Here is a 26,678-nt window from a genome sequence, read left to right as displayed (position 1 = left end):
TCAGGGAACTTCTGTAGGACTTTTTAGTCCAATGGTTTGTGATTTTCTTTTTTGTCCCACACCAACTAATAAAGAGTTAGAGCCCCATTCCAGTGGCTTTGGAAGACACACTAGTCGTGCAGTGCTTGCAGCTTGCCGTTCCCTACAGGAGGCAAGGAAGTGCTTGTTTCCTACTTGTAGTCATTTGTATTTTACCTGCTTTTAAAAAGAGAAATAACCTATTGAAATCTAATTCAATGCAACATACGCATTGTATTATATTTGCTTTTGTTTACTACAGCATCATGCACCATTCTTATACTTTTCCATATAGTTTACACCATTTATTCTTACCTGCTCTACATTTTGTGAAACAGACTGACCAGAGAGCACATAACTGTGGCTTCCCCAGAGCTGTGAAATTGAACTGTCCTGGGGGACTTCCCCAGGAACCTTGCACGTACTGGTGTCAGTGTGTCTTCATGTTTTAATGATCCACATAGATCAGTGTTTACTTCCACCATTTGATTACCAGATAGTTCAGTCTAAAAGAAAAAAGGTATTCAATTATTATTTTGGTGCTTTTTTGGGGCTGACAAAGTAATACTGTAAATATTTCTGAAAAAAATTCTTTAACCCAGAAAAAACAGTACAAGAGCATTGTACAAATTTCTCATATCAGATCTTGTCTTACATAGTTACTTTTAGTAACTTATTTTCAGACTTTTTTTTTAATTAATATTTCACATGTAATAAATAATTTTCAGATTATTTTGGAAATACTATATTATTTCTGCATAATATGTTCTGTGAAGTTTCTGAAATGGTCAAAATAATGTATTGCATTAAAACATCTGTGACTAGCGTTTCTTTTACACCCTTGGAAAACAGCTTTGTGTGCTAGCTAACTGGGTTATATAAAATCCAAAGTACTGCTGTAATAGCTTTGGGGATGACATTATTGCACCTGACTCCAGATTCGCAATGAATTGGTAATTACGGTACAATTACTGTTATGTCACTAGGAAAATGTTCAGGCTCCCCCTTGGACCATCCAGGGAAACAGCCATTTTCAAGCTATACTCCTGTCAGGAAGATGTCACCAAGCTTACACTGCTGGCCAAAAACTTCTGCTCAGAAGTTTCTGTATGTTGTTCAGAAAAATGTCTGTTTCCAGTTTCAATTTGGTGTGATTTTCGGTATGTCAAATTGAGTTTGCTTTGGAGGGTGTTTCTGTAAGACTAGATAGGGTTCAACTCCTTCCATTCTGAAGAACCAAGCATACAAAACAAACTTTAGCATTCTGGATTTCGTGTTCTATGGCAATGGTTAACTTTTTATCAGTTAGAAATATATATATATATATGCTTTTCTTTTTAGTTCTTCTTACATCAGTGCCCTCTTCAGGCAGCAGTCAGGCATCTAGGCTAAAGAAGATAAATGCACCCTTGGTCTCTCTGAAATATGTTTTATATCTGTTTCATTATTGGAAAATTAAATGAGAAGCTTGATGGGGAAATGCATGGATTTTATTTATTTTTTTTTTAATTGGAAAGGTGACTAACTTCTCTGTGACTCATTTTTCTGATACGTAAAGCGGGAAATAGCATGCCTACTTATATATGTATATATATGTAAATACATAAAGCTATCACGGGATACCGAGTCTACGTAAAGCATTATTATTAAAGCAATGTGTTTTGCCATTGACTAGCCATTGTTTTATGCAGCCGGCTCACCTCATGCAGTGAGGTAATGCATATTTAAGTGATGTATTTAAGCAAATATAATTAGTACATCGTATTGGAGTACTATTTTGTAGGGCAGTGTTTTTAAACCTTTCTGTAGGTGACACTTACTTGAGAAAACTGGCTATTTGTAGTCCATCAGGTTAGAGTCTGGTGAAGGGTCCCTCACCGTTGCCTTCTCCCGCATGAGCATGCACGCCGCTTTTTCACAGCCATCCCACCCATCTGGTGCAAAGACCAAGTCTGCCATCCCTTTGGCTCCTGCAGCGCTGAGCGCAAGCTGGTGTTCTTGCTTCTGCTGGCTGGCCGTGGCTGCGGGCCCTTGGACAACTGCTCTGAGCTTCACATCACCTCCAATGGCAGGAGTGCGATGGAGTAGCAGCCGCGCTCTGTGTACACAGCAAGGACTCCGGTCTGGCCAAGTTAATTTGGTTGCTGCTGCTTCTGCCTCCTGTGTGATGAACTTGTGCCCCGCAGGCTGGGAGCTGCAGCTACAAAGCATTTTACCGGCTCATGCTGCAGTAGTATCTGATCGCCTTGTAAGTGGTAAGGTAATTTACCTTCAACACTCCTGCGCAGAATATGGATAAAGAAGCAGATAGATAACAAGTGATTCATCTGCAATTGCTCAAGGGATGCCTCAGTCAGCATAGGATATAGAAACCATGACAAAGTCCCAGACTAATACTTCATCCATTAAACCACCTCTCCTCTTTTCTGTGGTTATCTGGCTGTTGTGGGCAACCAAGGGGGTTTGGGGGGGTTTGTTGTTTGTTTTGTGGTTTTTTTTTTTTGCTACAGGAACATTTAATTTTTGATTCTAATATTGTGCTGAGGAGATGGCTCCAGCGCACTGGCAGACACTGATAAGTGACTCACAATATCTAGCACGCATTTACTGAATTTTCAGTTTGAAATGTACAGTCTGGGATGACAGCCAGTCATTCAAGCTATTCTTGCCTCAAACACTGTAAAAACATGTGGACAAAAGAAGGAACGCCTGGCAAACGGTTTGGTTTTACAGCAAGCAAGAGAGTTAATGACATCTATGGTTATAAGCAAGATAGCTTGCTTCTTTCCAGCATATGTTGAAAACATTTTGAGAATATTGAGATTCCATTTAAACTTTGGCCTTGCATGAAATAGTTCTTCTGTTTGCTTGAATTCTCTGAATTGAGTCATACACAGCTTATACCAGATTCCACATTGCTGTAAGGAGCCCTCGTCCTAGGCTGCAAGGCTGATGTCCTGGGTGTGAGCTGGCCAAGGAGAGGCTGCTCCCTACAATGCTGCGTTCTGCTCCTGGGCACTTCAGTGCTTCTCTTTCTCCCTGGCTGAGTAACGTGATCTGCCTTTGAAGATGATTTTAGCTTGGAAGGTAGCCCTGTGGTTCTGTGAAAAACCTGTTACTCATTGTGATAGCAGATGATGTGGTTTTCTTGAGAAAACAGTGTGGTAGAGTTATTTGAATAAAGAATTAGGAGTGCTAAAGACTAGGTTTCTAATGCTGACTAACAAGGATTTTTGTGGTTCTAGTTTATTCATTTTATCTTTCAGCACATCGACTTCATTCTCTTTTTATGTTCAATGTTTGTATTGGTTAGGTATAAGCTGCATCATTGTTCATTTCAGAAAAATAATGTGTATATATATATATTTAGTTCTTTTGTGGAAAGGATTGAGGATATGTTTGTGTGTCTCTTTAGCATTTAATCATTGCATGGAGGATAATGCAGCACAGCTAAGATAGAATCTCCATTACTTTTTTGAGGTAGTATTGACAAAGAACATGGATGGAGGAAAGAGCTTGCTCAGCTCCGATTAGGGATGCTGCTCATCCTGCTAGGAGTTGGATCTCTGCAGTGGGAGACTCGCTTGTTCTGCTCAGTTCCTTGTGTTGTGTGCGTTTAGTGAGTGTGTTATGTGAGTGCACCAAAGAGTTGGAAGAACTTGGAAATTGATGTGACCATGTTGAAGCAGGCCCGAAGTGTCACTTAGTGTGCTAGGCAACATCCAATCCGCAACAAAGGCCAAGAAGTAGCATTTAGAGGTGCGTACTCAGGAGCACACAGCCATCGCTGTTGTACCTGTAACCCTGTGACAGCCAAGTGCTTTTCCTGCTCACATCTGGGGGCTTTTCCTGCTGGGTGGTGTTCCCCGGCCCGTGTCAGAACAGGCCAGTGTTGTGGCGATGCAGTGGCTCTGCCCCGCACAGCACTCGAGGCCCCTCTGCCTTCCCAGTACTGTTTTATTGTTTTTATGTTAAGGATAAAAGTGCCGTTCTGCCTCTTTCTTAGCTGAATGTTACCTCTGTGCTAGCTAGCTTGATTTGTTTAATTGTTTTCTTGAATAAAAGAACAGAGCAGAGCATTTTTTTTCCTACACTTTTAGCATTTTGGTTCTGATTAAACCCAAATAGCTTGTGCTTACTTCAAAGTCATTTAGATCAGACTTTGTATTCTCAGATTACTTAATTAGAAAATAATTTATCTTCAGTTAGCTTCCAACTTGCACATGTTAAATGAAAAGCTGGTATTCTTGACTACAGCAAGATCTCTGCAGAATTGTATGTTGATTGTATGGTCATCAGCCCCTGATTTTTCAGAAGCAGTCATTTAATATGTACTAAAATTCATTAGAATTAGGTATGTTTGTCTATTTGTGGGTTTAAATCACAATTGGAAAAAAAAAAAAAAGGGCAGAAACCAAAACATGGAGGGTACTGATGTTTTAGATTTCCAGTTCTGTGATTTTCATTGTGTTTTTAAGAGACTTCTTAAGCCCTAAATGTTGGAGAATGGATAGTGTATTCTGGTGAAACCTCTAATTAATGTAATAATTCAGAAACAGCATAATTTCCTCAGCATTTTTCCCCAGGCAAATATTGGCAGCTGCTATATTAAAAAATAAAATCTCTTTCGTGATGTGAAAAGCAAGATGTGCTCCATCAGGTCACTTACTGTCTTTAAGCTCCCAAATACCAAAGCAATCAGCAAGAGGCCGCAGAGCATGTCATATGGCAAGATACGTTGTGCCAGCCCTTCATGCTGCTGAGCTTTTATTACAGGACAAGTGATTTACTCCTCTGAACTTCTGAGCTTAACAGATTTCCAGGTACTGCTACTGAAGTTTTATTCTAGGCAAAGATGCTCACGAAGAAGCGCTTAGATGTTCAGATGTGAATCCAGTTTTATATCCATGGCAAGTTCAGTGGTGTTCATTTTCTGCTTTTTATTTATTTAAACAAATTTACGAAGAAGCAGCATATTAAGATTTTAACTCTCGTATATACATAGGAGTGTGTCTACATGTTTCCTTGTTAGTATTTATATAGATACTAGATTTTATGTGTTTTAATATGTATATAAGCTATGCAATATCTATATAACTTTGATATTGGTATTTGATTTTTTTTCTCTGTTAATTGCTACATTCATCTTGTGCCAGATGTTCTGAGGTTTTGCAGCTGTGGTATATGTTCAGTTACTTCTACAAAGTTTATTTTGTGTGGTACATTTTATATACTGTAGCTTGAATTATATATGGTAGCTATATATATGGTAGCATATATATGGTAGCTTGAATTCCGTTCTTTCTTCTTTAGTTTTACAGAAATTGTACGGTAATAAGAGTGCACAGAGTTGTCTCACTTCTAAGAAGAGCCTCTATGATTTTGTAGTTGCAAGATTCAGAGTCTTTGTATAGCTGGCACAGCCGTGCCTCTCAGAACAAAACTTTTTTGTTCAATGTTTCCCTATTTATCCTCCAAAAGGAGAGGCTGAATCAAAAATGAGCTGAGAAGATACGGAGCACACGTCTTTTAAAGTAGTTTTTCACACAAGGGCACACGTCTGTATTTTATCACTCATAAAGATCAATTTATTGAAATCCAAATCGACGTGCTTTGTTTAAAGCCAGAACACAGACTTTAGGAGCGTAATTCCACTTAAGCTTCTATGCGTGTGGATATTGTCCAAACACATTTTCTTCCTGCTGTGTCTTACTCCACATGCTGTTTGGAAATGGCACAGGACCTAGCGTAGATTAGACATTTGATGTTTTAGGAGGTCCAAACAGGGCTTTTAAATGTTAACTTTGCTGGGCCAAACAGTCTCTTCCAAGCTTGTGGAAGAAATAGCCAAAGCAAGGACAGTAGGATGGCCAGGCCATGTGACGGCCCAAAAATTCAGGCTGTCTCCATGAAAGGCTTCTTTATGTTTAAAACAGGTGAATACCACAGGATGAGCATTCAGGCAAAAAGACTTTCAAGAAAGGTAAAGAAACTTCTGTGCAGATCGCAAGCAGTATATGAAGTATCCAGAATTTATTGTCATTCCCTTCTTAAAGTGTCTTGTCACAGGCCGACTTCTTGCCTTGCGCAAGTCCTGGTGAAACCTGTGTTTTCTTCTTCTTCTCCGGCATGTGCCTTTCCAGGCCCACAGAGGCATTTGAGAAGATGGAAGATCTCTCTCGGCATAGCCTCATGCAGGGGAGCCCAGCGGACGCAGGCCAGGGGCCCCGCTGCTGTGGGGCAGGCGGCGGGTGCGTGGCTGTGCTGGGCTGCAGGGAGGCAGCCGGGGCCTTGCCGGGGCCTTCTCCTCTTGGACACCTCTCTTGATCCTGGGAGGGGTTTGGGTCCTAACTTCAGGAATCAGAGCCTGAAATTTGGCACCTATTTCAGTTCCTGGCTGTGTGGCCTGATTATCGCATGGGGTTAGTCCCACCCTTGAACAATAATTTTCCACATTTTATTTTTTAAATATTGGCTTTAATTAATGTACAGTTAATTGAACATTTGAACAGTTTTTCTATACTTCATTGTTTCAAATGAAGATAGATCAGTCTAGCTGCAAGTGTTTTCTCCTCATGATGCTTTCTTTTATTGTTTGATTCATTAAGTACAGAATGTGCTTCAGTTTCTAAAAACAAACATACATCATTATAATTTTGCTGATATTACTTTTTCTGATTATAGTTCACTAGAAAACTACAACTTGATATAATGACTAAAGCGTGCGGTTTGTAATCCACTTAGTATTTTTTTAATCATCTTTTGTGTTTTTTTATTAAAACTAAGTTATTGCAACATATGGAATTACATTTAAATGTATTTACCATTCTGCATTTATTTAGAAAAGTGACTATGCTAGAAAGATACCTCCTTATTCTATTTTCTACGCATGTTCTTTTTAATTTAATCCACTTGTCTTTATTGATTAGCAGAATTTATTTTCATTATCCATGCAAACTCAAAGAATGAGAAAAGTGTATAGCCTTCCTTATCTCCCCAAAACATCTCCTGTCATTTTTCGATGAAAGTGGTTGAAGGACTAGCATAATTTTCAGGTCTTGATGTGTGTTTGTGGCAGTGCTAAATACAAAAGAACAGGCCAAATCCTGGTCACATGTAAGAACATGAAAGATACAATCATTGCATTGTGCTGTCTTTTCAAATTTTGAGCTTAATCTTTCACTGGCCCGAATACTGTTCCTTTGAAGCTGATGGGTAAACTAACAGTGAGTGAAAGCAGATTGAGATCTCTGATTAAGCTTTATAGAAGCATAAAGACCATATTCTCAAAAGCTATTTTTAATGCATTAAGGTTCACCTTCTTCAACTCCATGATAAAAACAGGGAGGAAAACATTCCTCCAGGTTGATGCACAGAACGGTTGAGCTTGACCGCTGTCCTGTTTCCTCCACCAAGAAGCCTTTTTCCAGAGAAAGACCAGTCTTTGAGAATATTGCAACTATACAGCCTCTAAATGCTGTTTGTATCTCTACTTGCTAATAATCTGTGATCTGATTTAACTTTGTTTTAGTAGCTACACATCCAAAAGGCACACAGGCATAGTTTCGTGGTTGCAGGTGGTTTCTTCTTCTTGTTGTTGTGTGGTGTTTTTTTTCTAGTCAATCATCTCTTGGAAGTGCTGAAGAGAATAATACCTTCAACACAGCTGTGATTTATTTTTCTTTCTCCATTTCAGGCCCCTCAAACCATCACAGCCAGTCAACACTGAGGCCACCTCTTCCTCCTCCTCACAACCACTCGCTGTCCCACCATCACTCTTCCGCCAACTCCCTCAACAGGAACTCTCTCACAAACCGCCGCAACCAGATCCACGCGCCTGCTCCCGCACCCAACGACCTGGCCACCACTCCCGAGTCCGTGCAGCTCCAGGACAGCTGGGTGCTCAACAGCAACGTGCCACTCGAGACCAGGTGGGTCGTGGGGCTGGGAGTCCTGGGGTGCCGACATCCTGCAGCACACAGAGAAAACCACTTGACTACTGAGGAGAGGGGTTTTAATCCGCCTTGGGTCAGCGATGTGTTTGGCTGATACAACAGGGAGAGTTCCTCACATCAGAATATGTACAATACACATACTCTGATTTGCTTTGCATTGAAAGACAGAGAGGTGGACATCTTTCTGTCATTTCTCTGTCCTATTTTAAAGTATTTATTATTCATTTGGACAGTTCTTGTCTACTCAGCTAATGGTGCTAGAGTTGCCTCTTGCTCACAGGCTCAGGGGGAACTTGCTTATAAGTCATATTGACTGTGTTGCTGGAAAATTATGCATTTTGCCATTCCTGAGGTCACAAACAGAGTCCCATTTGCAATTATGCATTTTGGGAGACTTGAGAAACAATCCCAGATTCAAGACCGACAGTACTGTAATTTTCATTTATATTTCATCCAGTATGCAAGCTCATTTTAATCTCTTCTGTACGTGTTAACAGCTTGATGCCCATGGGGCAAACAGTTGCATATAAATTAAAAGGTGCAGCACTTCAGTCAGTGAAATGAATAAGTGCGTGCCTGGCAGGCTGTGGTTCTCTGTATTCTCGTTTGTGGTCATCTGGGGTGGGTGATGTCAAATGTATTTAACTTGTGCTTTGAATAGGAGAGCTGATCTTCCAGAATTTAAAATCAGCCGTTGTGGGGCTGTTTGCAGGAACATGTGTTTGTGTCCTTGTTCACAGACACGAAGCAGAGTCCTTCTGTGATTGTCAGAGCAGGCTGGGCATTCACATGACACATGCCGCCACTGAAATTTGTATGTTTGAGGCTGCCCCTCTTGCTAATATGCTAGAAAGTTACTGAATTCTAGCAAATGCAGTTTAAAAAAAAAAAAAAGTGAAAAATAAGGTTGCAGTAGGAGTCTGTTCTTGCTTGCCTGGGGAGATAGATGGATATAAAAACAGGGAACACAGGTAGAGCAGCTGGACTGTGTGTAACAGTGGCTCCTGCAATGGTTGTAGCTGTTTTGTTGTCACAGTTTCTTGGTTGTTATGTTTCAGTTGCAGCCTTCTGGGAATTCAAGGCTGCTCTACCAGATTACACAAACAGTAGCCGGGCATGGTGTGGTTACCTCTCCGAGCAATCTCAGCCCAGTCCTTTGAGTCTGATTACAGACTGACTTTTGGTTTGGAGCTGGGGAGAAGCTGGTGCAGCTGTACTGAAACTGTGCACCAGTGGGTGCAGTGCCATGGGGAGAAAATGAGGCTGAAACACGCAGGGAGTTTGTGCTGCTACACCCAGCCCTGGGCTGCCCACAAGGGGCTTTATTCACGTCATTCATTCACATTTATTCACTTGGCTAAAATAGCAAAACAAATGCTATGAAGAAGAGGTGGGTATGAAAAGTAAATACAAGTTAGTTGAAGCGTGAGATGTCCAGAAACAAAAAGGAAGGGGATTCCTTCTTACTGAAGGTTTTGGAGCTAACTCTGGCCAAAAGGTTTGGTGTTCTGAATTTGTTATTTATCACTAAGAACCACAGGATGAAGTTGTTGAAGCTATTCGGCCTGGCCCAGTTGGTGCTGTGTTCATTGCCCAATATTAGAACAATGCTTTTAATTCTGGTTTCATATGAAGTCATTCTCAGGTACAACAGTAGCTGTAATATAATTTCTGATGTCTTAACATTGTCCCAATTTACATTTATAGGAAGGGAATTCTTCAGGTTATTTGCAAGATGATTCTCTGTCATAATACTGGCATCCCCAAGAACCAGACCTGGGCCGTCTGAGTTTCCTTCTTCCATATTCTGATTTTGTGCCTGTTCCCTGTCAGTGAAGTTTTATCAGTTCCAGTAATAACTTTGGACCTTCTCCTTTTCTGTTTTATATCACAAACTCTCAGAGAATACATGGGTATTCATGGTGCTGACCAAAGCAATGCTGTTAGTTTTGGAGGCTGCAAGATACCCGGCAGCTAATTGGAGTTTTCCGTGGTTGCGTTTGTCAGAAGCAAACATTGAGATGTCAGAGAGCCTCCTGACAGGACCGCCGCCTTCTAAGACTCTTCCAGAGGTGCTTCAGGATCGATTTTCTTCTTTTCTGAAATTCCACACCTGACAGGACTTGATGACAAGTTTCATCACAAGAATATTAACTCAAAAGATGATGACTTTTTTCTGTTTTGCAGTGTGTTTTGCTGAAATTGATGCCTGCAGAATCACTGGAGACTTTCCAAATTAGCCTGTAACTCTTTCTCTTTACTCTAAATTCATATCGGTAGCCACAAAAACCAATGACACCTTTTTGCTAAGTTGTTAGTTCAGCCTTTATTTTTCCGTTCTGCTTTGATGTGAGCACTGATCCCACATAGGAGTGCCTCTTCCCAGAGCACTGCACCTGAATGTTTTTCCCTGTTGGCAGTTTGTTAATCTCAGCAGCAGAGTGCTTTGGAGACAAAGCCACAGCTGACAGCGGCTGCTTTATCAGGACAGACTTTCTCAACTTTGTTTTCACCTTTTGGTAACCTTCAGCAGATTCTGCTCTTGGCTGAAAACAATATGCGAATGGTCACATTACTATGAAACGGAAAGGGGTACCTGAGCTGTCTGAAGGGAATACTTTATGTCAGCACTACAAAAATCAGATCACAATTTAGATTCCAGATGTCTCTTTATCTAACAGTGCCAAGCACTGAAATCATCGAGCATGGCAATGTGTGTCTGCATATTGTTATTTTTTTCTGCTAAGAATGTTTTTCCCTTCTTTCCTTTGCCATCTTAGGCAGTCTGGGCTAAATACACAGACTGCTTGGAGACAGCACATTTTCCAAATGCATCCTTTCTCCATCTCTTGTTTCAATATTGATTCTGGAGGAGTTAATCACATTTGTTTTATTTTCTATGATGTAAATTAAAATTGGTGTGGTGTTTGTTTGTTTTTAAATGAGGCTCTTGATTCGATACAAACATAAACATGAAACGTGTTCATGAAATACTCAATTTTTAATTACTTTTCAGATGATAAAGTAAGTAAATTTAAAGTAAATATGAAGCTCCCAGGTCTCTATTCTTGCGTACTACAGCATGCATGTGATACTCAGACCACATATAAATATAGGTATAAATAAATAAATTAGGAAATTAGAAACCATGGTGCTAATAGTGTTTGAAAGACTGCACCGGGAACAGGCAAAGCCGAGACAGGTTAAAGGGTCCAGGGACAGTGCAAGAGGTGGCCTGGGGCCAGGATCCACCCAGGGATCCCAAGCAGGAGCAAAAGGAGCTGGGGCCAGAGACAGGGCTGGAGTCGAGGCTGCAGTATGGGGCCAAAGGGTCCATGCAGGAGCCAAGTGACCCACAGAGCCAAGCTAGAACCCATCAGGAGCTCCTGGGGCTGTGAGGGGCTGGGGCAGCCCAGGTGAGGCTGTTTGGGGCCAGGGAGGAGGATCAGCCCCCAAAGGCTGATAAATCAGGCCAGCTTCCAACTTGAAAACACCACTTCAGAAAATTGATCTTCACCGGTGGTACATGTCATCAGCAATTAGTTCCTATCACTGTCCGTAATTATCCCTACGTCTACAAATGGTTGGTTCTTGGGAAGATTATCCTGAACTAGCTGTGAGGGCACAGACCCAGGAGCTGGTGGGCTGATGGCTGCAGACCTTAATGGCTGTGGAGTTGGAGGTAAAAGTCTCCATTTACCCTTTGTGTCTCTTTATTTTTAACGTAATTATGCTTAGCTGTCTTGCAGTAGGTGGTTGCTTTTGGTGGAGTTAAAATATTGTAAAATGCTTATACAGAGTTCTTAGTTGTGCTGTTTTGGTGTGTTTAGGTCTGGTTCGAGGCAAGCAAATGTGGATTGTATCTTACCTGGTCTGCTGCTGCTTTATGGCTGCAACAGGGCCTTGCTTCGGCTGCATAATTGTTCCGTTCTCTTTGAAATTAGGGTCCATAATGGAAGGGTTGAAATATCTTTGACTAAGGATGCAGGAATGTATCACTGTAGCATATCATGATGCTATTTTTATGGTTCATTTCTGCAGTCCTTAACTGCTTTACCTTTAGGCTCAAAGCTGCTGTTTAATGCTCTTTAACTTTTATTGTTCTCTTGCAGTCTGTTTCAAACTATCTCCTCCTCCTCCTTTCCAAAGTGCTGGTTTCTACATTTTGCAGTTAAGAGGTGTTCCTTTATTGCTTCTTTAATCATTGCTTTCAATGAGGATGAATGATGAAAGTACTACCTTTGAACATCCCGGTGTGGGTCTCATTACCTCCAGACAGCTAGAGAGGCAGCACTCTGCTTTACAGGTTGAAATGCTTTGAGGGCTTCTTTATCACAGAGCACGGGGAGAAAAGTATGGCTTTGCAGGAAAGGTTTGCATCACTCTTTGCACTGTAAGGTTCATCTCTGGGATGGGAACCTCGCACAGGGCCATCTGCAGATGCCAGTCAAAATGAAATGACTCGTAAATGAGGATAACAGAAGAGCTTTCACGGATGGATATTTGTCTAAGATTGCCTAATGTACTAATGTCTGTTCCTGTGCCTCATATTGATGTTAATTAATTTAGTTGGTACCATTATAATTAATAATACTTAATCCAAAAGGAAAAAAGATGAAATTAAATAGAAATTAGTCTTATTATTTAATCTCATAATTAGTCTCATACTTAAAATATTTTCAATCAAAATCTTTTAGCTGTAAAGATAATTTCGTATGTATGCTTCTAGTTTCTAGCTAGCTCATAACTATTTTTTACTAGGCTTCAGTGAAGAATATAACATACCAACATTTCTCCTGAAATACAGGAGAAACAATAACGGCCACTCTTCTGGTGATTATGAAATCCCTGTTTCCTTAGAAGATCTTGTGGGCCATTGAACAAAAGCAGCGGTCTAAATTTGGCGTCATTTAAGCAAAGTTCAATTTAAAGATTGAACAATCTGTAAAAATTAGCCCTAAAAAAGTCATGTTGCTGTTTCAAATATTTGTCTGTTCCTGGGGTTCAAGCTATCTTTCTTTGCAAGTCTGGTTCCAACATAGTCTCCGTGTGGGGTGAGCCTGAAGGGGGAGAGTAAAGACAGAAATGGGAGAAAAATGGATGGAGTAGCAACAATAGCTGTATCCCAGTTTGCACCAATGAAGTGCGTGAACCCACAATCACAGAGCATCACAGCAGTGAAACATCTCTGCCCAGTGTTTTTGTAGCTGCAACCTTTGCGGCAGTGAAGAAGAAAACATAGTATGTGGTGGCTATGCACAGGCTAGAACAGGCATTGCTAAAAAGCCAAGGACAGAGTAGGGGAAGAGCAGGATTTAGTGCTGAGAAATTTATTTTAGAAAAATTAAATATGTGAAATGTTGTTAATACTGAAGTCAGATGCTGTATGAAGATGGTGTCAAGATCAGCCACAGAACTTCTGAACAGAATATGTAAACTTGAAGTTTCTGACTGTGTACAAACTCCAAGTTGCAGCTGCTCTTGACAATTGCCTATTTTGAATAATGTCTCAATATTTTGATATCTTTACACATGATGTAAAATGTTCTGGAACAAAACAGTGAAAAATCTCTTTTCCTTTTGTTAATGCAAATTTCTAGTACGTATCAGGTACAGCAAACAACTGCTTGAAACAGTGAAATATCTCCTCCCTCTGATTTTGCTTTGTCTTAGGTGGCCTTCTCTTACCAGCTACTTAAACTGTAAGACTACAGGCACGTATGCTACAGCACCTCGGTCCTCCTGAGTTTGAGGGCTGGGGCAAGAACTGAAACTTTTGTTTGCTTGTTCCTGCTTCAGAAGGTTGCAGGAAAGTTGCGTAGACTTTCCACATAAATGGGATCTGCATAGAGAGATTCTGGACTTATCTGAAAATCAAAAGCATTTTGAAGAGGCAGTAAAGCACAGTCAAAAGCATCCACAGAGACTTCATGTACATTTGGGCCATGTACTTGGAGGAATTCCATAAACGTTGTTGAAAGGTCATTTTTAGCAGGCTGATCTAGTGCTGTTTTCATAACAACTGTAAACTCTGATAAGAGATGAAAAAAGGGTGGAGAGAAACACTGCAAAAGCAAGATATTTACTGATGGTTCTGAAAATCTGTGTAACGTACTCCTACTCACATACACATAAACTGAAAGTTTTTACAGATTGCAGCTAATTGCATGTTGTCATGATCTTGTTGGTTTGCATTTTAAGTTTTGAGTTGTGTAGAATGAACAGGCAGCATGAATGGCTGCACAGGAAGAAACAGGTATATTTAGGATGTTGCTTTTTGTTACTGTTTTTGGTGGCTTTTTAATCCCAAATGATGTGATTTAGGATTCTATTTTCTACATTTACATGTAGACTGATAACAAAATTATTTTAGAGACTTGAGTTTCTTATTATAAGATTTTATTATTTATTGACTCAAATGGCTTATTTAGCTCTGTTGCTAGTGCTTTTTCTTTATTTCTAGTTAAGTGAGTAGCTGAATTAAGAGATAGTGAAGAGCTTACATGTGTGCCTTTTAAAATAGAAGTGCTTTGAAAATTAGTTCATTAATTGATGCAGAAAGCTAAAAATTAACAGACCTATTGAAATGCAAAATGCTGTTGTCATTATTATCATTAGTGGAATAACAAATGTAGGCATTATTGGATTTCATCACTTTGACTGTACTTTGCAGCACATTTCTCAGAACTTTAGGCAGAAATGATACAATTTTTTCCACTTAAGAATTTAGAGGTTCTATAGTTTGAGCTGAATCAGCATTGCCGAAATATTTCCAAATCTGCATTATTGATCCTACTCTCTCTCCCTTTTAATGTAAGTACATATGTGGAGTGACTGATTTTCTGTGTTTATATCTGTAGCTATTTCTCTTATTTTTTCCCAGGTGTTAGTTAGCAGTTTCATTTTTGCATAACGGGAGAATAAAAAACAGTGCAGATTTTAATAGTTGCATTATGCAACAAGGAAGGTGTCAGCTTGGCTTAAGTAAAGATTCATCTGATAGGTAAGTAGGAAAAACTATTAGCACCTTGTTTCTGGGTCGGTCTGTCAGTCTTCAACTGGGCTTAAAGAGACTCTGCAGGAAAGATACACATAAATTTAAAGGGTGAAGTAATTATTTATTGGCTAACTCAGGCAAAAGGTGACTAGGATTTCAGCTGGCAGGCTAAGTGCTGGCATGCCCACCAGCTGTTGTAGGGCACCCTGAGTTGTTTTTGGACAGGAACCAGTCAGGAAGGTGAAGGGTAGCCCCTGCGGCTCCATGGTTCTGCTGAGCTCTATGTGCCACCAGCTCCACCACACCAACACTTCAACCCAGTTGTCCTTACTGGCCTTGCTGTTCTTTTCCCTTAATATTTTATGCCTTCCCATGTTGGTGTTCTACCTCTCACATTCTTGAGCTCCTAATGATCCCCATCGCAACAACGCTTCTTCTTTCCATAGTTTACAGCTTCTCTTTCTACAGGCTCTCTCAGCTTTTTGTCACATCTTGTCGGCTTTCTGAGCAGCCCAGGCCCCGGTGATGCTGCTGGGCTGTATCGCGCTTTGTGCTTCCGAGACCAGCAGCAAGAGCCCCAGGGGAGGGTATTGTCAAGGGCAGCTCCAGCAGGGTCATGAGTTGGAGTGGGTTATAAAAGCTCACCCAACAATATCTTAATTAACATCCTTAAGATCAAATGCAGGTTGTCTTGTAAAAAGGTATCCAGTACAAAGCTAATGCTGTAGCTGGGATACAATACAAATGTTTTGCCTTTTTTACCTACTCTATTTTGGATTGCAGCTTTGTGAACGTTGCCTGTTTGTTTTGATTTAATAACATGACAGGTCAGGGTTCCTAAAGGCTGGCACCTGCCTTCTTGTACAACATGCCACCTTCCTGCAAGGCAGCTTTCAATTACTGTGCTTTTGTGTGTCCAACTGCGTCTTTGTTGAGAGTGCGGAAACACTGGTGACAAGCTGGTCTGGTACTTACGGCAACACATGACACTCTGCATTTTTAGAAGATGTAGTCTCAGGATGTGAAGAACCCAGCCTTCAAGGAATCACAACCCCTTCCAAGGCTGGAAGCCAGTGGTAGAGTTTGGCTGGAGGCTGGGCAGCTGCTGCCATGTTCAGAGTTGCATGGCAGTGGCTAGAAGTGAAAGAAGTGTTACCCTGCTGTTGATGTGTCTGTTCTGAATTACTGCAGAATTGTTTTATTATTGAATTATTGGCACGCTTCTATGAAGTGTCCACTTCATTGATATATGTGTCTATTTTAAATTGCTCTCCATTGAAAATATATCTATAATCATAGAATATCCTGAGTTGGAAGGGACCCCCAAGGATCATAGAGTCCAACTCCTGGCACCACACAAAAAAACAGACCGTGTGTCTGAGAGCATTGTCAAAACGCTTCTTGACCTCCAACAGGCTCAGGGCCATGACCACTGCCCTTGAGGAGCCTGTCCCAGTGCCTGACCACCTTTCTCTAATCCCCAGCCTGACCCTCCCCTGTCCCAGCTCCATGCCGTTCCCTCGGGTCCTGTCGCTGTCCCCAGAGAGCAGAGCTCAGCGCCTGCCCCTCTGCTCCCCTCGTGAGGGAGCTGCAGGCCGCCATGAGGCCTCTCCTTGGCCTGCTCTGCTCTTGGCCGAACAAACCACGGGACCTCAGCTGCTCCTCACACGTCTTGCCCTCCAAACCCATCACCATCTTCACAGCCCTCCTTTGGACACTCCCTAATAGTTTTATGTCCTTCTGATACTGTGGTGCCCAAAACCACACACAGTACTGGAGGTGAGACCGCACCAGAGTAGAGCAGGACAATCCCTTCCCTTGACTGTCCGGCAGTGCCATGCCTGATGCACCCCAGGACAAAGTTGGCTCTCCTGGCTGCCAGGGCCCACTGCTGGGTCATGTTCAACTTGCCACAACCAGAACCCCCAGACCCCTTTCTGCAGGGCTGCTCTCCCACCTCCCACAGTCACCTCCCACTCAGAAATCACTCAAATTTCATTTGGGGAAGGATTGAGAGACCCAAGCAGCCAGGTCTTGCACCACTCTAACCCTCAGAGTTCCTGGTTAGCATAAAAGACATTAGAACAGTTTATAGTTTTCTTCGGTCTTTGGTTTCTTTTTGTATTAAAGTAAGAAAACTGACGTTAAACTTTGCTGTCTGAATTTGGCAGATGCTTTGAGGCTTTCATTGACACAAAATGTCCTGTGGCTACTCTTTTGGAGAAGGGCTTAGAAGACTGGATTTTTTTTCCCCAGTAAAAGCCAGCATGTTATGCTCCACATTTCATTATGTTTTTTCTGCAATGAAAAAATGTCACAAAATTGTCACAAAATTATAGATGGATGTGATTTTTATCACAGCTTAAAGATCATTTCTAAGTCCTTGAACCAATAAATTGAGCTGTTAACTATTCTCGTGGTATGTATCTTTTCTGTTTATTAATTGCTTTTAAAAACCCTAGAATGAAAAAGACAATTTAAGCATTACAGCTCTCCGTATTTCTTTTTTTCATAAAGAATGAGCTTAGGATGGTATGAGGAGTGAAGGAAGCAATTTCTGTTAAAGTATCTTGTTCTTCCTTTCTATTACAGTTTTTCATCACAAAAAATGATATATTTTTTTTTCTCAACTGATTCTTGCAGCGTGCTGCCATGACAATCTGGCCAGAAAAGATGGGGGGGGGAAGATTGTTCTCTCAAAGAATATGGAAGTTAATACAGTCTCTGTCAGACCACTATTCCCTGAACGCCAGAGGTCCTTTTGACCTGTGGGAAAATAAATGCTATAGAGAGCTCTGAATTAATGAAGAAAGCAAAATATAGCTTTTTCCATTTACCAGTAGTCCACAGAACTGTGGTCGAATGTCCCCTTGCAAGCTCCGCTTTCACAGATGTCACCTCTCTGCTGGCGCCGTGCCGCATGTAAGGAAGCGCTCCCTGCTCTGCCGAGGCCCCTGCACGGGAGCAGAGCAGTGGCAGCACACAGCTTGGTGCAAGGCCCCCCAGGGAGCTGCAGGGTGCTTAGGGAGAGCTCTGAGCACACTGTGGTATTAGTTTATTTTCTGTGAGCAGCATGCAAACTCCATCCATACCTTTTGTGGATGTTTAAGCTACTGAATCATTGCATGCTGATGATGGTGTTTTGCAGTTTTCTAGTGCAGGAATGTCTTTATGATGCAAAGAAATTAGGCTGTCCTAAGATTAGCAAATTTATTCCCATGCTTTCAAAATTAACGTTCAGCCCTCATTTAAATCAAAGTATTAATGCTAAGTGAGGTGGTAAATGTGTTTTTCCTTACAGTACTTGATAGGTGAACAGTTAAGACACAGAATGTAGAGTTTATTTATTTAATTCTAATATGGAATCTATTTGAAATTAAGTGAATGGGTGCAACTAAGATAATATCTTTCCGTAAGCAGTCATTGTACAATACCTCGTGGCCTTACCTCTGAGGGACCATAATTAATGTTGATAAATGCTCATGTTCTCTCTTTGCAGCTTTGGTCCACAGACAATTGGTTGTACCAGAGCATGTCAAATCCCACGTAAAAATATAGCTATAGATCATTGGTTTTAGGGATAGAGTTGAGACAAGTCAATTTATTTCCATTAGAAGCTGAATCTAGACTTAAAACTCTGGGGGGTTGCGAGTACTTTGTCCGTTATGTTCTCAGTCATTCTGGTGTGCGTTGCTGTAACTTTGGGTGTTTCTGCTAATCTGGTCTCCAGCTTCTGAACGCAGTGCCAGTTTTCCAAAATGGCTTGGTGGGTGGTATTTACCATATCTTAAAATATTTGTCTTTTTTTAATATCTTCTGAAGATGTAATTATTGTACTTTAGTAATGCATGGCTATCTTCTAATCTTTGCCACTTTGTCAGAGACCCTCATACAGACATAGTAAACTTTCAGCTTTTGAAATACATGGATAAGGAGTTGCAGCTGTGACAAAACTGTTTATTCAATTATTTTTATTGTTTTTTGCTTTGGGAATGAAATATTTCCACAGATCCATTTCTCTCAGCCTTTTTTGCTTCTATCAAGTTCTGAGCAGTTTTAACAATATAACAGAAGTCATGTTTGCATGTATAAATATTTTGGTTTTCTTTATATACTTTATCTCAAAGTGGACCATGGTGGAACTATTTTCTTCTACTTTTTTATTTCTTGTCACATGAAATAGTACATGATTGGCATGTCCTATTAAAGCATATCTAGATATTCATTAATTCATTTTTGGTGGGAGCAGAGTTTCATTATATATCTGAGTTTACTTTAACAATGCTTTATATTAAAATTTCTGTTGGTACTGCAGCTGCCTTCTTGGCTGAAGAGCACATAAAATTCCTGGGTTAAAAACCTTGACATTTCAGATAAAGACAGTGCCAAGGACCGCCATTTCCACTTTGATTCTGTGATTTCCTGCTTTGGGGCAGGAAAAGAAAGAACTGTAAGAACTGCCTGCTGTGGGACCCTGAGGTCCAAACCTGAAAGGCTCACTTGTAGCGTGAGGGCCTGTGAGGAGAAGGGTGCCTGGGCTGAGGCAGATGCAGCTGGCGTGAAGGAGAGGTGAGCCTGCCTGCCTGCAACCTGCATCCGATCAGCATCACCGCAGCTCTCCCTGCTGTCCACCCATCCTTCCTCAAGCTCGGTGCCACTTCAGTCCTTGGGTCCTGTCACAGAGGGGCACTGTGCTCCCAGCACCACAGAGCCAGCAGAACGGCCTAAAACTGCTTCTGCTAACAAGTGTCAGCCAGCCTTTAATTAATCTGCTTGAGTTACTTAGGCTTTAAAAGCCACTTCTGATTGTGTGCCTGTGTCTGAATGTTTTTCTGTGGTGTCTCCAGAGCACAAAGAAAAAGTTATGAAAGTGAATACTACTACTACCATAGGTGGCTGAAATGTTTTCTGAAGTAAACTAGAATTTTGTTGATTGTTGTGTGGGATGTACAAGGTCATTTAGGGCCTCTAAGAGAAAGGGAAAACCAAAACAAACAAACAAAAAAAAAAGTCAAACAAAATGATTTATAATATTCATGAAAGGACTTTATAAACGACGACCCTAAAAAAATGGTGTATTTTCAGTGGCCTTCTTGAAGACCACTGCCTTTATTCTCTGCTCCTCTTCTTATCATTTACTAGGAACATGCTGGTAGTCAGCTCTTCCTGACTAGGAAAAGAGAAGTTAATCTGGAGGAGCCAGGCTTCTGAATGGCTTTCTTCATTTTCTGTGTCTGGAACCAAGTTGGCAGCATTTTATGAAAATTCGTTGGGTAGTATATGCCATCCCTTATTTTCTTCTTAACAAGTGTCTGGGCAGTTGAAGTCTGAGAAATCTTTTTTTTTTTTTTTTCTGCTAAGTCTTGTAATTCTGATGATAGTTTTAGCTGTTCAAACCAAAACTCCATAGCATTTTTTTTTAAAGATGGTTAGTTCTAATTCTGGTAAAATAACTTCCTACAAGACTATTATGCTTCTTAATTTTTTTTTTTCTGGCAGCTTCTTCCAAGGCTGTTAATGAAACTCAATTTTATTTATTTATTTATAGGTTTTAGAATATTTTCTGGGCATTACTATCCTACAGGGAAATTATCTAAATGTGTGAATTCAGAAAGGATGTTTTCTTTTAAAGTGAAATGTTCTGTTGAACTAACAAACTTAAAGGTATTTCATAATGGAACTAGTCGTTCAGTCCTATTCAAACCCAGGCAAAAAGGAATCGACAGTGATGTCACATCTGAATATGACTCCATTACCAGACTGCTCCCACTTCTTCCTGACACAGTCTCAACATACTCAAAGACATTAATTCATCATGTTGATGTTTTAGCTAGTATCTGGTCAAACTGCATCTAATCATGGAAAGGATAAGAAGATATCCTGACAGCAGACATCCCAATGCAGTGTTTTAGTGATAGTTGTTAGGCTTTCGTGTCAAAAAGATTGTGAGAGTGTTCATTCTCCCTACTTCTTCAGAAAAAATCATTTTACTATTTTTGTTGAATTTAATGCATTATGGCAGCTGGGAAAGAATGAGATATTATTTCTTAACTACAAGACTTTGTGTTTTAAACTATCATTCAATTTTTTTGTTTTTCAGGCATTTCTTGTTTAAGACATCTTCTGGAACGACTCCACTGTTCAGTAGCTCTTCTCCTGGCTACCCACTGACCTCAGGAACAGTTTATACTCCACCTCCCAGGCTGTTACCTAGAAATACATTCTCCAGGAATGCGTTCAAGCTGAAAAAACCCTCCAAATATTGTAGCTGGAAATGTGCTGCTTTATCTGCAATTGCTGCTGCAGTTCTGCTTGCCATCCTGCTAGCATATTTCATAGGTAAGACTGTGTTTTCTCTTTCAAATCACATGGCTATGTCAGCAAATGAGGCTTCAGCAGATGAAAGGTTGGTTTAATATGTTTCACAAATCTGTGTAGTTACTAAGCAAAGAAAATTGTTATTCTTCATATTGATTAATGAGAAAAATACGATTCTCAAGTCCTGTTCACCGTGATAACTGGAGTGGGAGCAAGAAGTCAAATCAGGATCCTCAGTGCGCCGTGTTAATTTTAGGTGTTATGGGTACACAAAAGAGGCTGATATAATTTGGATTTTTTGGATGTACTACCTTAGGTTGAAAATATTTGGAAAAAATTGTGCTAGGTAGTAAATCCGTAAGAGTACCAGAAGCTACTGGTGTTTGAATTCAAGTATTACTATAGTGTGCTGCATTTAGAGAAAAAAACACAAAATCATTTTTGATAAGTCTCTCTATCTGTTGGCATGCCTAAATTCCTATAGGTCTTAGGTCTGACTAATAGATAAAGCTATTTGGTGTGCTGTTGTTTTCAGTATTCCACCCATCCTTAGTGTTTTATAAGGAGAATTCAAAATTTTGTGCTCATTTTCTTTGATTAGCATATTAATAATAACCACACTAGGTTCTATTCTTTTATGGTCTTTTCAGATTTTTTAAAAATGCTCCCATTTTTTATTTTTTTTTTCCCCCAATATCCTTCTCATTGTCTGTTGCTTTGGAGGTTTTTCAAAGGGTCTACAACAGTTAGATGTGTATTTTGTACCTTTTACAGTGCCTTAACAATACGTTGATGATAAGGACATGCTGCACAAACTTTCTAGCTTCTATGAGTAAATGGCAAAAATATGGTAGCTTGCCAATGTTTTCTGTAAATACTTTCCAGACCTGTTAAGATTGTTTTTTCAGTTCATTTTTTGAAACTCTGTGCTGATATTAATATGTTGCTACCATGAAGAGTGAAGTTCATACATAATACGCAAAAGCCCTGTGAAGGTGCACTGAATTTTCTCCCTATTCCCTCCATTTGAAGAGAAAGGTTATATGGTCAAAATCAAAATACATCAAACTCAACAGGGTAGATGCTGCTTTCTAAGGAAACCTCACTGTTCATATTAATGATCTTCCATAGGTAATTAATACATCCAGGAGTGAAAGAGAGCTGATTAGCTACTTTATTGCTGCTGTCTCCGTAGGCCAGGCCTGCATCCCAGCATACTCAATACTATAAAACTAAACATCTTTCTCTGTTTTTTCAGTAGAAAACCTCAGAAGAATAACAGGCTTAGTTTGATATATAAATAAAAAGATTGGAAAGCACATGATTTATTGAACTTGACAGTTATCATACAACAGCTCTCGGTTTGAGTGATTATGCACATGGGAAATGATATACTGCAAGCTGAATATTTTAATCATGTGCATAACTTTGAAGTGATGGATTATGAAATGCATTTTTCCTTGTTATTTAGGTTAGTGTAATCTAAAGCAAAGCTTTGCAACATGGTTATTGCTTTACACAGTTTCCTACAACATTTAAGACAAGAGCTAATGTAAAGCAATGCATTGACCCTTAATAATTGATGAATGATCTATCACTTCAAGTCATGACATAAGTGATGCCTTTTGACAGAAGTTTTTGAGGTCTTTTTTCCTGACTAAAGAATGATGAGCACAATGGAGTTGACTAGTGAGCATGAGAAAGCAGGTTGTAGAAAGTGTATTGGCTCAAGGATTAAATAATGAGAAGTTACCTGACAAGCTTCATGCCACACACAGTAAAGAATAAATGAATTGAAGAGTAGTTGTCAAAACCAGAAAATAGCTGTAATTAATCCTCTGAATAAATTTGGTGGATCGTCTGTGATAATAATTTAAAGTGATGCAAAAGAGAGAAAAGACAGAAAACTAAAAGGAAGCTGAATTGTCTTCAGTGCATTGAGAAGAGCAGTAAGGCAGAAGGGATGTGCTTAAGATCACCAGCTATAAGCTGACCCACCCATCAAATAATTGGGACTGCTGTTCTCCAATGGTATGACTTGAGGCACCAAATCATCTCCTTACTGTAAGAGATTTCAAAAACCTTGCCTTGTCTGCATTTCCCCAGAGGGATGTCTTTTCCTGGGCATGTGCAGAAGTTCAGTCCTGGGAAAAATAAATATTCTCTCTCCCGGGCTAAGAGCAGCAAGGTGAAATACCAGCTGTCTGCTCTGCTGCAGCTTGCTTTGGAGCTCCTGACCTACTAAGCCCTGAACTGCTGTGAAGACAAAATAACTCTGTCTTGCTCCAGTCAGTCTGTCGGGAGAAAAAAATGTTTTTCTGTTTTCAAGATGAATAACGTACCAAAATCCCCGTTCTGTCCTAATCTTTGGGACAGTGGGAAAATGAGAGCTGTTAATCTACCAAGAGAGGTGGAAGTTGTAGGATGTTGTTTAAGTTCCCCCAAGATAGGCAGGAGGCAACGCTCCACGTTGCACTAACTCCCCCCGTGTATTTTCCTGTCAGAACTTCAAACCTAGGAGAGTCTTTCAAGGTGCTGATAATGTTCTTCTGTTGGATATGTCCACAAAGGAAATTTCTTGCTGTCCACCATAGCAGGCGTCATATTACTGGGGATACATCTGCTAAAAGTAACACAGAACAAAGTCTTCAAAATTTGCAGTGAATGTTTCTGCTTTTTAGGTTTGTCGCTAATTCTGGGCTCTGTGAAGAGGATTTTATCAATGCTAGTGAAGACTATTGTGGGAGTAAATGAAAATGCAATGCTGGCAAATACGTAAATTATATTGAAAGAATACTTTGAAGTTCGCATAGACTTCAGGATTTCTAAATGGATTGTCCTATTATAAAAGAGAATTGGGAATTGAAGCAGTTCATTGAAAACATGCTGTCTGCAGATTTAAACCTGATTTTCAGGCAAGTGCCGAAGATTAAGGGTGTCATGAAAAAAATTCTAATCAGGGGTGATTTAAAATGACAGGAAAAAAAAAAGTATCACAGCAGATAGGAAAGAATATTAAAAGTGATTTAGGCATTCCAATTGCTTTTCTGATAAGAGACAAATAAAAATAGAATGAATTAAATGACAAAACTACAAATGAATTCACAGGGCATAATAACCTTTGGAACTTTTTGCAACACAACATAATTAATGTTAAATAACGATGATCCTGCTATTTTTAAAAGTTAAACATCTGTCAAAATAGTGACAATATATCTTGTTAAAAGGGATATGTTTTTTTCTTTTCTTCTGGAAGATGCATACAGATTCATCTTTTAGATCATAAAATACCATCCAAGTGTGGCTATTTAGATAGACTCCTCCTTTATAGGCCAGTCAGTGCCATCATTATCTAGTCTCATTTTTCCAAAATCTTCCAGTGGAACTTATCCTGACTGATTTTTGGGACAAATACCTGCAGGTCCATGTGGCACCAGTCTACTATGATGTGGCATGTGCCTGTGAAAAGTATGCTTGGTGCTGTGTGCAGTTTGTTATCATGGACGTAGTCTTCTATCTACATTCCATTATGACAACAGTTTCTGCAGAAACTTTGACACGTATCAGATTCACCAGCTTGAAAATGAAACAAGCCTTTTTTTGCTGTTATTACAGGAATAGACACAGGCAAAAAAACTTTACGATTATTTCTATGAAAAAGAGCATTTTAAGCTGTCTCTGTGGCTGTGTGCTGTACTACTTTCAAAAGAGAATCCAAAAAATTCAGTTCTTCAGTTAACTTATTCCTTACGTAGTATCCAAAATGTTATCTGCTTATTTAAAGCCAGTATTATCACCTCTCCGTTTCTTCGGTAGCCTGCTATTACTGAAATACTTAGCATGATTTGGTAATATTTCACATCATTTTGGTAAATTCCAGCATCCAAGATGTAGATATAATAGTCTCCAATCCTCTTTGAGACATGTGTCGTTTCACGAAGCCAGGGAGTTGTTCCCATTGTCCTGAAGTAACATTTGAACAACATAGACAGCCACTCAGATGAGGACATCCTGAAGGTATTGGACTGGTGGTGAAACCCAGTTACAGGCAAGTAATTTATAAAGTGTCAGAAGGAAAGCATATGCTCCACACATTGTCTTTGTCAAGAGTGTTCACTTCAGAGGTTGAGAGTGATGAAAGCATTTGTCATGTTAAATTAGTTTTTAGCTCTTTAGATTCATGCCAAATTTGGAGAGAAAAATCAACAACAACAAAAAAGCAGGAAGGGAAAGGGAAAAACAATTAAAAAAAAGTGGAGTGGAAAAACAATTTAAAAAAAAAAAGGGGGGTAAGGAGGGGAAAAAGCGTCTGCTGTGTTTTCCACAGTAGTAATTCCTGCCAAACATTAAATACCATATTTTTGTAAGCCCCTACCATGCTCTAATTTCTGCCAATCTTACTTGGAGCATGAAAGACCATCTGACCATCAACATGTTCGTATGTTAAAAATGACGTAATTTTCAAGTATTTACACTTTCATGGGGGGGCAACTACCAGAATTACTGTTTCCTGTGGAAATGAAAAACTACAGTGGGTTCAAAGATGCTCCATGTGAAAATAGTATCTTCACACTCATACTGATAATTTTAATGTTGATGCTATTTTATCTACTCCTATCCTGTGCAAGATGATACAGGAAAATAAAAGGAAAATGACAGAGAACACTGCATTTGTAGTACATATGCTACACGTTTATTCCTCAGTGTTATTTGGCCTTAAAGATGCACGAGGCTTCAGATAAATTTCAGTTTTCTCCCTAAACTTGAAATAGTATATTCCCTTCTGTGCTATAGAAAGGGTTGTATTGCCAAAGATTCTCTGGCAGTTATTCAGGCAAATGAAAACTTTTTTTTTTTATTTCCTATATATGTATATATTTAAAATTAAAGCCTGAAAATAGTGGTGCATAGAACGAATATTTTGGTAAAGCTCTTGCTGTTAGAAAGCATCATAGTAGGTAGTTTCTGGACATAATACATCTAGGCAAATAAATGGTTAATTTATTTTGTTATCTTTCTCACAATAGTATTCATTTGTTTCTGTGACAGTCAGACAATAAAATTTATGGGGTTTCTGATGAAATTAGGCTTGGAAGCAGAAGTCTCATTTTTACTCTGCATGAAATATGCGTGTACCACAGCTTTTACAAAAATGTATGCTTTAGGTGTTGATATCAACTTGAATTTTTTTCTTCTCCAAAATGAGTAAGATATTTGCTAATGCAAGTGGTTGTGTGAAGTTTTTTTCATTTGTATTTCTAATTTCTTCCATTCACAAATGCAGTACTCAAACTGTACCTGCAAACTCATTCAGAGCACTGCCAATGTCACTGCTCCCACAACACAGATATGTAACTGACTGCTTTTAATTTGACTGGCTACCACTTTTG

The 26,678-nt window shown here is 39.7% G+C and overlaps 1 protein-coding gene across 47 annotated transcripts in view; it reads left to right on the top strand.

Annotated features, from left to right (window-relative positions):
- Positions 1–26,678, top strand: part of TENM2 (teneurin transmembrane protein 2) — a 1,469,731-nt gene that overhangs the window by 1,292,776 nt on the left and 150,277 nt on the right. For all 47 annotated transcript variants that reach the window (XM_080555516.1, XM_080555559.1, XM_080555513.1 and 44 more), the window contains 2 exons: positions 7,715–7,949; positions 21,071–21,309. In XM_080555516.1, coding sequence (XP_080411642.1) covers positions 7,715–7,949; positions 21,071–21,309 — 474 coding nt within the window. The remainder of the gene's footprint in view (positions 1–7,714; positions 7,950–21,070; positions 21,310–26,678) is intronic.

Source organism: Anser brachyrhynchus (genome assembly GCF_964034855.1).
Source record: "Anser brachyrhynchus genome assembly, chromosome: 14".
Taxonomy (NCBI): Eukaryota; Metazoa; Chordata; class Aves; order Anseriformes; family Anatidae; genus Anser; species Anser brachyrhynchus.
The sequence above is the reverse complement of the archived record's forward strand: the minus strand, read 5'-3'. Positions and strand labels throughout refer to the sequence as shown.